Genomic DNA, 13,674 nt, shown 5'->3' on the forward strand with positions numbered 1-13,674 from the left:
TTTTTTATCTTTACTAATTCCTAACTTTCTATAAATCTCTTTTTATTTTTTTAAAATCTTTTAAAATCTTCTTATATTAAAATTCTAGGATGTTCCCCCACCCCCCACCACCCGCAGCTGCCTCTTTTTCTTTCTTTTAAAGCATAAAAACATGTAAAACCCAAATTTTTTGGAGTAGATAAATTTTTATATCTGGTATTAAACATTTCTATTTTGATATCCTCTTTGTCCCAAGAATTATTTGGGTGAGTGTTCTATGTTACCAAGTAGGTTTTCTTTTGAAGATTCTAGTCATATGTTTTATTTTGTAGTTTTACTACATTATTACATGGTAGTCAGATAGTATGACTTGTACAATTTCTCCTATTTTGAAATTTGTTGTGTTTTTCTTTATGGTCTGGGTATAATAAATTTTATAAATATTCCACAGTTAATTTGGTATTACTTAGTGATAAGTAGTGGCTTGCCTCATTTCTGTTATCTTTTGTTTAAAAAAAAAAAAAGCAAGCATGATTACGAATATTTAGAAATCTCCCTTTCTCAGTTGGTTTCATGCTTAGAGTAGCCTTGAGGCGAAGTCTTTATTACCTGGGTAGAAATGGAGCCAAGACTGAGATGAAATTCCATCCTGAAAGGTTCTCCTTACTGGGTCACTCCTGAAATTACAGACGCTGAGAATGCAACACAATATCCCACTAGCCTCTGGTAGAAATTTTTGTTTGATCTTGGGCCATATATCACCATCTGGTAAATTTGGATGTTTCAAGAGTTTTAGCCCCAAACATTTTTGCCACTTATCTAAGTAACTGAGATCTGGTCACCCTGCTGGGACCTGGCCGTTATCTCACTGACATTTTAAACCCATTCACTTTTTCCTTAAAAGGAAAATGAATAGCATAATAGAGAGATAAGTTCTCCCCTCCATTTGCTTTTTGAGTTGTAGTAAGTAGGACTGCAGATTCCTTTATCCAGTCGGTCAATAAAAATATGTCGAATGTTTATACTGAACAAATAATGACATATGGGCAAATGACATAATCCCTGTCTTTGAGAAACTCATTCATAATACCAAGTTGGGAAGACAGAGCTGGAATAGACTATAATGACAGATTAACATGGTCGATATGGGAACGTACAAGTGTTAGGGGAACACAGAGGAAGATACATTTAATTTTCTTCAAGAATGGAGGAATGGGGAAGACCTCAGGGAGAATGTGATGTTTAAGTTGGGTCTTGGAATAGGAATAGATGCTAGCTGGACGGAGAAGGAGGGATAGGCATTCAAGTTGAAGTGACCATCCTGACTATGGTGCGAAGTATGACAGGGGACGGCAGGTATGGAAAAGAGTAGTGGGTCTTCTGCCCAGAGACTACTGGGTGTGGTTCTGGTTTGGGAACAGGGAAGCTGGAGGAGTTAGCCTGGATTCAGACTGTTAAGACCACTGATTGACAGGTAGAGGAATTTGCACTTTACCCAGTGGCGGTGAGTACTCATTGAAAGTTTTTAAAGATGGGGTCAGATCCTTTTTAATTTAGTATTCAAATTTTGGTTCTCTATTATAAATGTTTACTACCCGAAATATGATTTGTCTAGAGTAGATGACTGAATTTTTCTTTTCTTGAAATATGTATCTTAGACATCTGTGCCACTTGCCATGAACATGCCACCTGCAAGCAAAAGGAAGGGAAGAAGATGTGTATTTGCAAATATGGATTTGTGGGCAACGGGAGAACTCACTGTACTGGTAAGTCCTGGATTAAGTTGAAAAGTTGAACCAAGAAGGAAGATTCTCTGATGTCAAAGAATTGATGTCCTTGGGAGGAAAACATTGTTATTTTGTTCACATGTTTTTATTACAAGAAGTTTTGTCAGTTATAATAAGTCTTTGTTTTAGTGGTTGGATATATTCCTTCTCTAGCGTTTCCAGAGAAATATCCCTCCTGTTAGAGGTCATTGAACTTGAATCTCTGGAAATTCTCTGGCCTAACATAAATTTGAAATCTGTTTCAAGTCTTGAGTTAAACTTAACAACTCGAATATTACATTTCTTAATTTCTCTGATTGTTTTGATATAAAACTACTTATGTTAATACCATGAGAAAAAGCAAAACACAGTTAATTGTCTATTAGACTTTTTGGCTAATTAATGAAATACTGTTGCTTTGAGTTTCATGTCTACGGAATCCATCCTCCAATTTTTTTGTATTTGTGACCTCTGAGAGTCTTGGATGGCTTAAAAGAGTACAAAGATCTTTAGGCTAGGCTAGAAGCATCTGAGATTGATTATGCTTTGCCTCATAGCATCCATAATGCCATGAGAGTCAGACAATATCCAGGTTCAAGCCCAATTCAGAGAGAGGGAGAGTTGCACAGCAACTTTATAATAGTGGATGTTACTTTGTATAAGCACAGTTTCCTCCCAGCAACCTTGCTGCGTGCAGTAAAATATCAATAGTTTTGCCTTGAGGTTGTGGATTGACGATGTAGACAACTTTGTTGTGATTATCTTTTTTTCTCCCTAAAACAACAACAACAACAACTACTACTACTACTACTACTATACTACTACTACTACTACTCAGTTTTGAGTTCAAAAAGTTATATTCTATTTCACAAGTACAAGCTTTCACAATCACACACCATTGTCGATTCCTGCAGGCTGGAGTCGTGCCTTCTTTGACAGCCTCTCTCTTTGATTCTGCCCACTGAAAATTGTGGCTGCCCTGCAAACTGAGTTTCCTGAGGGCATTTCTCCCATCCCCTCCATCCCCACCACTTGCTAGCAGGGGCTTGGAAGCCAAGTTGGAGTTGATGAGTCTAGATAATCTATTTCCGCTCCCTCCCCTGCTAAGGTCTTCCTCCCTGGATGCCCCCACCCTCTGGATTGCTCCTTGACTTCTGAACACTAGAAACTTTTCCATGGAAGGAGGGGACTTTATTAATTTAGGTGGCGCTTGCTCTCAAACACTAGACACTGCATATCCCAGTATCTGGCCTCCTAAAACCGTGCCACGCATTACAGGTGAGGTTATGCATGTGCCAGAGGGACTGTAACGTATTATGCTAGGAGACCTAAGAATTCCAGAATCTCCTGCAAACCCAAATATCCCTTCTGGTGAAGTCTACATGGGAGAAATGCCTCAGAAACAATGGCAGGAAAGGCAAAGGACAGGAATATCTTGTTTTATGGGCAGCTGGGCTTGTGTCTGAAACCCCAGTGCTGGGTAAGCTGGCCTGGACACTTGGCTTGGCTATGGCTTGAGGGCCTGTTCTGTCTAAGTGCTCATGCAGATCTTACCACAGACAGTTTTAACGATGAATCATGCTCCAGGTTCAATTAAATTTTAACAAGGGTAATACAAGAAAAATGAAAACTAAAACAAAACAACACCAGAGGTTTGTTTTTTTTGGGGGGGGGCGGGGGGGTTGGTACTTTTGAGTTAGCAGGAAATGAAGGCAATTGTGAGAGGCCATGGAACTGCTTTGAGGAAACCACTGATGTAATAAAACACTAACTAACAAACAAACAGTAAAACTCCATTTCACAAGTTGATTAGCCTCTCTCCCCTTCCTCCCCAACTCCTCCCACTCAAAAAAACAAACCACTAGCTCAATAGATGAGCTCTAAAAGGATGCATATGAAATTGGTCACAGGAGTTTCTTCTGATGGTAGAAGCTAGACAGTGTCAGAAAACTCTGGCCCGAGGACCAAATTTGGCTGCTGCCTGGTTTTGTAGAGTTTTATTAGAACACAGCCTTGTTCATTTTTTTACCGATTGTCTATGGCTGCTTTAGGCTCCAAAAGCGTGGCTGAGCAGTTGTAACCAGAGACCCGTGACTGGCCCTTTACATTTACGGCAAAAGTTTGCTGACCTCTGGGCTAGAGGACAGAGACAGTAGGGAGCTTTACTTTCATTTTGCATCTATGTCAAATTATGGAATTAAAAAGACTCAGGGCAGGCTTCTGTCGACTCATCAAGACTTCCATACTCACTCCGGCTCCGCCTCGCTGGTGACTAATGTTATTCACATGGGTCATTGACGATTAGCAGGAGCTGTTCCTGCCACAGTATTAGCCCTGTTCCCAGATGAGGCTTAAGCACTAATTCTATTGCGTTTCCTGGTAACTCAGAAATAACAAATTTTCCAGTTAATCACTGGATGTAAAATCATCTTACTCTGGCTTTCATGAAAAAGCAAGAATGGCTGAGCTGGAGAAGTGGGATTCTGCTTTGTTTCCCCAAGCATGTGACGTGATCTTTTCTAGTGTGGAAAAGTGCAAAAAAGAATCCCCTTCTCCCAAGAGGGATTGCCGGATCAAGACGTTGAATTTCTCTTGTGGTTTTGTACACGCCCGGTGCGTGACTGCGAGGGGCCCATGTCCTGCCCTGTAGTCTGAGAAGCACAGTGACAGGAAAAGAGGCTGGGGAAATATGTCATCAAGCCATTGTCACAGAATATCGATTCCCAAGTCCATAGCACAGGAGAACGGTCTGCAGTGTGAAACATGCTATAGACTGATAGCCCTTCCTGTGTGTTGTCTGAATATACCAACAGATAAAAACGAGTGCCAGTTTGGGGCCACCGTGGTCTGTGGGAGCCACACATCTTGTCACAACACACTCGGAGGCTTTTATTGCGTTTGCCTGGAAGGATATCGAGCCACCAACAACAACAAGACGTTCATTCCCAACGATGGCACCTTTTGCACAGGTACTCAAGAAAGGGGCCACGGTGATGGCAGCTCGGTGATGGCCGTGCAGGATCTGGGCTGTGGGGGAGGAAGGCCACAGGGCTGTGGTGTAAGGGAGAGACTCTCCCGTAAGAATATCTGTAAGAGAGATTCAGACGTGGACTGGGTATTAGTTAATATTAAGGAATTATTGTTAATTTGTTAGATGAGATAGCAGTATTGTGGTATTTAAAATACCATCCTTTTTTTCAATAATATTTTTTATTTTTCAGTTATAGTCGGCATACAATATTACATTAGTTTCAGTTGTATAACAGTGATTAGACACCCAAATAACTCACAAAGTGATCAACCCAATAAATCTAGTACCCATCTGACACTATACATAGTTAATGAAATATTATAGACTACATTCTTTACACTATATGTTACATAGGACACTATTCTTATTTTGGGAGATGCATGCTTAGGTACCTAGGAGTGTTATTATTGAAGTATCTAGTGTTATTACATCAGTAAGTTACTTTAAATGGTAAAATGTGAACAATTGTTGAATCTCGGCTGGGTCTATGAGAGTTCACTGTAATATTCTTTTTCTTGTTCTGTGTGTTTGAGCATTTTTATAACAAACTACAAGGCAGAACTCTCAGAGATGGTATGCCATCTGCAGTTTCCTGTAACCCCAAGGTAGGGTGTTCTTAGGGTGACTCTGATACTCACTAGTTCTGTGGACACTACCTACTGAGGGCAAGGGAGTGGGCACCGTGATGTTGGCTCCTGGGAGATCAGAATGCGGTGCTGTTAGGGATGTGGGCTCACTTCCCACAGGAATATGCTGAGTGAGGAGTGCAACTTTTTAGACCTCACTACCTTTGATAGTCAGATTTCTGGGTATATGTTGGTTGAATGCAAGGGGTGGGCAAAACCTTCCTAATTTCTAGTGGCCCCTGTATTATCTGAACTCGACTTACAAAGTGCCATGATAATAGAGCTCTTTGGTTTTCTAAGAACGTCTTTGAACAGTAATGAAGAGCAAAGGCAGGAAAAGACTGCTGATTCTAAGATGGTTTTGCATAGACTTCATGACTCTGCTTAAAAGCTGCACTGTTTAAAGATTTTCAGGGAAAATAGAGAGGAGAACATGGTTTATCTTCGTACCCTCCAAGAACCACAGCTTCTGATGCTCTGATTCACTCTCGCTCTTGATCTGTACCAGGTAAAGATCCCTCAAAGGGTACATTTGATTTATTCTTGGCATGGATGAACACAGTGCCTCAGAGAAGACATTTTATAATATCCTGTTGTTTTAGGTAGCAACTTACTTGCTACATGATTGCAGAAGTGCAGTGTTGCAGAGTGAAATGAGATGCGTTTAAAAAAAAAAAAGACACCAATTAAAAAAGAAAAACTCACAAGATGATGATCTGGTGTTCAGTTCATTCAATATATATTTCTCATGCGCTTCTATGTGCCAAGGCTGTGCTAGTGGGAGGTGATGCAGATAGCTAATTTCAGAATAAAGTGTTAGTGATAGGTAAGCAAAGGGCACTTACTAGAATCCAGAATCCACAGGGACACTGATCTTGCATGTGGGAAAGGGGGTGGGGAGCCTTGTGGAGGACACGATACCTGAAATTGTGTTTTCAAGGCTATGGGAGTTTGCCAGGAAAAACTTTTATAACTATCACTATAGTCTCCAAGGATGCATTCCACTTTTTTAAAATGTAGGGAGAAGAAGAAAAAGAAAGAAAGATTTTATGAAAGAGTTAAGTAGAAGTTAGCCTAATAAGAACCAATCTTCCCGGAACAAAAGCCTGATCTAGGCTCTGCTTCTGTTTCTCTTCTTATAATTATTTAGTGACCTTTCCTTTTAAAAAGAAATTGAGATATAATTCACATATCATAAAATTTACTCTTTGGAAGCATTCAGCTTAGCGGTTTTAGTATATTCTATTTACAAAGTTGTGCAACAGTCACCACTATCTAATTTTATACCATCTCTATCCCCCATCCAACAAAAGAAGCCCCATATTCTTCAGCAGTCATTCTTGTGACTTTTCCTTTGTAAAAGCTGGTGGGCGACTTTTCTTGACAATACTGAGTTTCTTTCAGACTCATAATTGCCATAGAAACATCAGTGGACTTTAGCTGGGACAGAGGCTTAGCAAGTTTTGGAGTCTCAGCAGTTAGCCAGTGTTTGCCTGGAACCACAGGATGTGAATCATAGTTCTTGAATCACAAGGAATCCTGCGACCAGAGGTTTCTCATAGTTTGCAGGGTTCAAATCAAGTTCAGGGGCTGGTTGGGGCTTTTGGGATGTCACCAAGGGGAGATGAAAAATGAATACAGGGGTTCTAGTGTAGGGGTTCTAGTTCTGGAGAACCTGCAGATGTTCTGGCCCCCAAGGCTGCCCCCAAAGGACTCCTGGGGATCACGGAAATGTTGCCATGAGCCACAATCCAGAGGAAGAATCTGTGTGGCACTTCCAGTGTGAGACGGGTTTGACTTGGGTGGGCTGAGAGTAAGTGAAGGGAAATTAGACTGCTATGGGAATGAGGCCTGGGGCCGTCATCTCCCTAACAACATGACTCCAAATAGTCATGGTCCTAGCAGTATCTGCTGAAAACGGCAAAGTTCCTTTTTTATGACTTTGCATTCCCCAAGTCTTGGGAATCCATCTTGACACTGAGGGCAGCAGCAACCTTTTTTTTCCTAAGATCATTTCCTGCAGTATCAGAGGCTGGGGACATTTCTTCCAGAGAAATGTAACAGCACTTCAGCTTTGACTGAGAAATGGGGGAAAGGGAGGGGAAAAAAAAAAAGATCCTGGAGGGAATGAGTGCTTTGCAATCATCAATTCCTGGAACCTCCTGCCTCCAAGGTCTCTACTCCATAGGTCTGCCTGTGGTAAAGTAAGCACCTTCATTCCTGCACCTAAATCCCTACTGTTCCCAGCACCAGTGTCGTCTGTTGGTTTTTCTCCTAAGTCAGGAGCCTTGTTCTCCAAGTGAGCTGTTGCCCACAAGCTTCTCAGCAGCACTGCTGTGTCAGATCCTGAAGCAGCTTGCCGTGACCTCAGGCACAAATGCACAGCCCCACTGAGATCCTGCTTGCTCTGTGTGGGGTATTGCTCAGGAGGATTGCAGCTGTCCTGAGGTGTCTCCAGGACACTCTCCAAATAGGACTTTGCTCCTCAAATCCCAATTCTTTGTTTTGGCTGGATTTATACCTAAAGAGTCATGTTTTACCACTCTGAAAGAAGGACGAAGCAAGGAAAGATAAACTTAAGGAAAAGCCCCAGCCCCTGGGGTAGGGGTATTGCTCCCTACTGCCCAGAGCAGCCTTGTAACCATTGGGTTGCCTACTTTCCCTATGGAGTCCCCCTGATTCTTACTTAGGTCTCTACCTGTGGTAGGTGATGACTTCAGGCCTCCGCTACCATGCCAGCTCCTAGGAAGGAGAGAGAGGCCAAAGATTCTGAATCAAAAGGTGGTTAAACCAGAGTTCCATCCCCCGAATGGTCCTTGACGAAGGCACCATTGCCTCGCTTTGGGAGTGAGGGGGCATGCCTGAGTTCCCCCTGCTGGTTGACATCGCCCACACTTTACTCTTGCCTCTTACTTGCTCGAGCCCCAGGATATGGATATCCAGGTCGTTTCTCAAGGCCCTGTTGGGAAGAACAAAATATGTACAAAGAGTTCTTTTTTACTCCACTAATTTAAAGTTTTGGGAGGAGTGATAGGGATAGGAGCTGGGCTTAAGTTTATCTTTGAACTATCTATAAATGAACTGTCTATAAAGTAGGTTTTCCTAAGCAAACTATCAGTATTTACAAGATCGTGAAGAAAATGTTTAGTTCTTTGAGTTCAGGCTCTTTGCTCATCTCTGAGAGTGACCTCGAAAATGGTTCTCAGTTTATTCAGCTACTGCTTTAACAAAAGTTATATGTCAAAAAGGATGAACGGTTACCTTAGGATGGCGCTGTGGGATAGAGTAGGGACAAATGGGTCATTTAGTTTTAATGTGTGTAATGATCCATGATGGTTCTTCCCACAAGGACACAGAAGAATAAGCCAATATTTTTTCCTCCATGAGAAGGAATATAGCTTTGTTTTTTTCCACATATTAAAGAAACACAAAGTCACGTGGAAAGGTTAAGCAATTATAGAAAAGTATAAAGGAGAAAGAAAAAAAAATCACCTAACATGAACAACAGTAATTTGTATTTTGGTAAATCTCAAGATGCCTCTATGCATATGTACTATAACTATAATTTTAGGTTAATAACATGTATTTCACTTCTATAACACATGATGTTATTTTCTCCATATCAAACTCCATGAAATAAGGGAAGACAAAATTTACTTCACTCCCAACACATGATCTTTCATTTCAATAAAAATGATCCAAGAGAAATGAGAATATATGTCTACGAAAGACTCGTACATGAATATTGAAAATAGCCCAAACTGGGAACAGCCTAAAAGTCCATCAACAGGAGGATGGATAAACAAATTGTGATGCATTCCTAGAGTGGAATATTACTCAGCAATAAAGACGAATTATCTATTGATACACACAACATTGAGGAATCTCAAAACCATTGTACTGCGCAAAAGATGCCATACACAGAAACCTATATTATTAAAGATTCTATCTATATAAAGCACAGGCAAAACTAGTTTATAGTGATAGAAGTAAATACATGGTTGCTTCTTGGTGGGTGGGGATGGACTAGAGGCCTGAGGAAGCTTTCTGGGGGGTAGGAATATTCTATTTCTTGTTTTGGATGATGGCTACGTGGTTGTAGGAGATTTTCAAAACTCATGACCTGAACACTTAAGATCAGTACATTTTATTGTATGTAAACTATAATACACTTAAAAAGTATTAGAGATAGATATCCAACACCTTTTAAATTAACTACAGAAAATTCATTATATGACTGTACTATGTTACTTAACTGGTTCTCCCCACCCATTGTGATTGTTTTTGTTTTTTTTTCTATTATAAGAAACACTATAATGAACATTCTTGTACTTACATCCTTACAAATAATTTTCCCCTTGTTATAAATTCTGGCAATGGTTTCTGTGTCAAAGATAAACATTTTACATTTTGATACATAGTGCCAGTGTCTTGAAGAAAGTTCATACCAATATTCTCTCTGACTGCTCATTTCATGAAGGTGTACATTTCTTTACTTCCTTGCCAACACTGGATAATATTAATAAATGCTGCGAATTTAACAGTCTTGATTTTAAATTGGTATGTGTTTTCATTTAAAGTGGCTTCCTAAGATGTAGGCTTCCTAGTTGAATTTGGCATTTAAGGAGGAAAGATGGTAGAAAAAAATACTTTCTAAGTTGTAAGAAAGTAATTTTTATCTCATCATACTTCACAGAGTTGGGAGGAACGAGATCTTAGGTGGCGATTTAGACAAAACTAGGCTTCGAGAGCATCTTCATGAACTTTGAAGTTCTTGAATGCCTTTTTCTCACTGGGTCCCTTCTAAAAGTCTTCAGATTTTAAAGACTTCCCGAGACAAGAGCTTGTGTTTAATGTGTTTAATCACTGACTAGCTTCTGTTTAAACGTTTGCCCCTTTGGCACTCCTGTTCCAGCTAAGGGTCCTCCAGATGGATTTTCTGCTTCTGTCTTGGAGCATGCAAAGCCAGTGGAACAAGCCATGTGGCCACTCCCCAGGCCCCAGCCAAGAAACCCGGAGAACATTGCTCATGGTCACGCTTGGGCTCAGGTGTAGGTCATGAAGGAGGAGTTGTGCTCCAGGGATATCTGAGTCAGTAGAGAGGCAAGACTCATTCACATACTAGCTGACACGTCTTGAGGACTTGTCGCCTGCCCGGCACTGTGCTAGGTACTATCCACTGATTTTATTTAATCCCTACAAAAAAACCTACTATGATTAGTTTCATAGTGGTTTAGAAAGGTCAAGGAACAGACATTAGTATATCTAGTAAGTAGCAGAATCAGCTCTTTTTCCTAGGTGTTTTTTGACTTTGAAATCCATGCTATTAGTTGAAAGGGCTGCATATAGAGTGCCAGGGCCCTGGGCCCAGGTCAGTGTCCTGCTCAGTTTTGCTACTTTCCAGCAAGAAATCGTTTTGGCTGTGCATAAAGTTAAATAATCCCATATATAGAATCCCATGGATAGAGTTCCATATTATAGAATAGAGTAGAAAGGAATTTTCCCCCTTGATTAGTTAAATATGTTAATAAGATTGCCTAGAACTTTTTTTTTTTTTTTTTTTTGCAAGCAAACACATTAAACCTTAGAGGACCCATGGAATTTACCACTACATGGAGAAATTGTTCTGAGGAGCTTAACATGTTTATTCAAACAAGACTCTTAGAAGGGATTAGAAAAAGGGACGGTGTGTGAGCATTAAGAGGGAAGAGGGGGCGAAAAGTCAAAATCATGTCATAATAATCTCAGTGATACAAGGCAGATATATCTAGACTTCATTAAGGCGACTGATGATATCGTTGACAATCCCCGTGGATGGGGAATTATTGATTGGACGCTGGCACAGTGAGATTGTAATGTGAGAGACGGTGTGGCAGAGGGGCGAAGACTGCAGTCTCCGGAGCCAGATGTCTGGCTTCCAGTCCTGGCTTCCCACTATTTACTTAGCCACTATGCTTCAGTTACTCCATCTGTAAAACAAGGACGATAATAACATCTGCCTCACCTGGGCCCAGGTCAGTTGGGGTTATTGTGAGGATTAAATAAGATAGAAATAATTCGTAGTAAATAATAAAGTATTTACAACAGTGCTTGGCATGTGCCAGACGATGTGCAGGAACTGTTAATAGCTGTCATTATAACAATTATTGTTATTAGTTTGTTGAATGACTACACAAAGCAAACTGATCGATCACTGCAGTGACTCATACAGAGCTGATCGGTGTCTAGAAAGTCCAAGTCTTTTCCAGATCCCTGCTGCTAGGCCATGTTTTTGCCCTATAGTTATTTGTACTGATTATTTTTAGAACTCTACTGAAAAAACCATTGATTCCCACTTAACTGTCCTTTGAGGAGTTTGGAATAGGTGGACAGGCTGAAAAATGATTTCTATATCAAAGCTATACATACACATTTTACAAATTCCTCAATGGAATAAAAAAAATCTTGATAAGCTAAAATGATGGATCCAATCTAGAACATGTGTTTTATTCTGCAGTGGTGAAATCATCTCTAAAGTACTACCTTGAGATTGAATTTATTTTGCATTATTGCTAATCCTCTCTTAACAATTGCCAAAAGCAGCATGATTTTATTATCAACAATTGTTTAACCCTAAGTTTTACTAGTTTCATTTCTCAGCACTCTTTGTTGTGTTTTATTTTGTCTTTCCCTTCGTTGACATTATTTATTCTGACATTTTTCACTGGCTTCCATATATTCTCAAAATCTTTTTCAGAAAAGAAATGTCAGTGGTATAATTCCTGAGATCATTCATGTTCTAAAAGGTCATTCCTTTGTTTAAATATAGCACGATGTTTTGTCCTCTCTTCCTTCAAACTCTATAAATATTACTCCACTGCTGTCTAGTATTTAGTGTTTCAGAAAAGAAGTCCTAGGTAGATGGGTTCTCTTTTCCTCGCAGGTTTCCATCCCTTTCTCTCAGGAAGTTTATAAATTTTTTCCTTACGCATGAAATTCAGAATGACTTTTCATGTTTCAACATTCATACTGTCAGTTGTAAAGGCTATGCAGGTTCGAACATATCAGCTGAGGGATTTTTTTTCTTTTGGTATGAATTCTTACACATTTACTCCATTCTCTTCTGTAATTCCTCTTAAATGAATACTGATGGTTGCCATGGGGGATGGGAATGGAGGATGGGTGAAAAGCAAAAAGATACAGAATAGTATAAAAAGTATAACCTAAAAAAAATTAAGTGAATATTCAATATTTTGGATTGGTCCTCATCTCATTTTTTGTCCTGTAGTCTATATCTCACATAATTCCTATTTCTATGTGTTTTTGGAGAATTTCTCAAGTCGGAATTTGCAAATTTATTTTTCAGCATTGACTGACCTATTATTCGATGCCTTTATTGAGTTTTTAATTTTGACATTCATATTTTGTTTTTAATTTCCAAGACCACATCATTTCTCAGAAACTCCCCTCTTATTTTTATTGATGCAGTATCTCATTTTATCGATGCAGTATCTCATTTGGACTTCTGCATCTCTTTCTATATCAAGAGTGTCTTGATTATCTATCACTATGTAACTCCCCGCCTGCCCCATTTAGTGACTTAAAACAACAGTTTATTATTTCTCACAATTCCATGGCTAGGTGGTTTTGTCCTTGTGTGGATACATTCAGCTGGTGACTGGTCCGAGCTGGACTGGTAGGTAGAAGAAGGCCTCTCTCACATTCTAGGGCCTTGATGCTGATTATCGGTCAGGGCACCTTAGTTCTCCATGTGACCTTTCTTGTCACGTGATGTCTCATCTTTTAGGGCCCTTGTGAGTGGTCTCTCTCTCCCAAGTACACAATATCCTAGATTTCCTTACAGCATGGCCACCGGATTCCAAGAGAGGGAAAGAGGAATCTGCCAGGTGTCTTCAAGGTTAGGGTCAGAACAGGTACAATGTTACTTCTGCCCCATTCTGTCTGCTAAAGCAAGTCCCAAGGCCAGCCCATGGGGAGGAGAAATGGATTCCACTCTTGAAAGGAGGAATGGCATGCAAGAAAGGGAGAGGAAGATTTGTTGCTAGCCATCTCCGGAAAAAATCTCCCACAAAGAGCTCCTCAGAGTTCACTGCACTGAAGGTGTACGTTGATCACAATTCGTAGCTTGTGTGGGCTCCTTCGGCAGCAATTACTGGTTCCCAAACAGTGATCAATGAGTGATGAGGTGTTCATTGATCCAAGACCAAAAAACAAACAGACAAAAAGGAGAATATAGTGTATTTCAATAAAATTACATTAAACAAATTTAAAA

The 13,674-nt window shown here is 40.1% G+C and overlaps 1 protein-coding gene across 4 annotated transcripts in view; it reads left to right on the top strand.

Annotated features, from left to right (window-relative positions):
- The window catches only part of SUSD1 (sushi domain containing 1), a 178,156-nt gene that overhangs the window by 8,101 nt on the left and 156,381 nt on the right, over positions 1 to 13,674 (top strand). For all 4 annotated transcript variants that reach the window (XR_002777866.1, XM_023525164.1, XM_023525165.1 and 1 more), the window contains exons 2-3: positions 1,638 to 1,745; positions 4,559 to 4,714. Coding sequence is in view for 3 of the 4 variants with exons in the window: in XM_023525164.1 (XP_023380932.1) it covers positions 1,638 to 1,745; positions 4,559 to 4,714 (264 nt within the window). In the remaining variant the exon portion in view is untranslated. The remainder of the gene's footprint in view (positions 1 to 1,637; positions 1,746 to 4,558; positions 4,715 to 13,674) is intronic.

The sequence above is a fragment of the Pteropus vampyrus genome, unplaced genomic scaffold, assembly GCF_000151845.1.
Source record: "Pteropus vampyrus isolate Shadow unplaced genomic scaffold, Pvam_2.0 Scaffold535, whole genome shotgun sequence".
Taxonomy (NCBI): domain Eukaryota; kingdom Metazoa; phylum Chordata; class Mammalia; order Chiroptera; family Pteropodidae; genus Pteropus; species Pteropus vampyrus.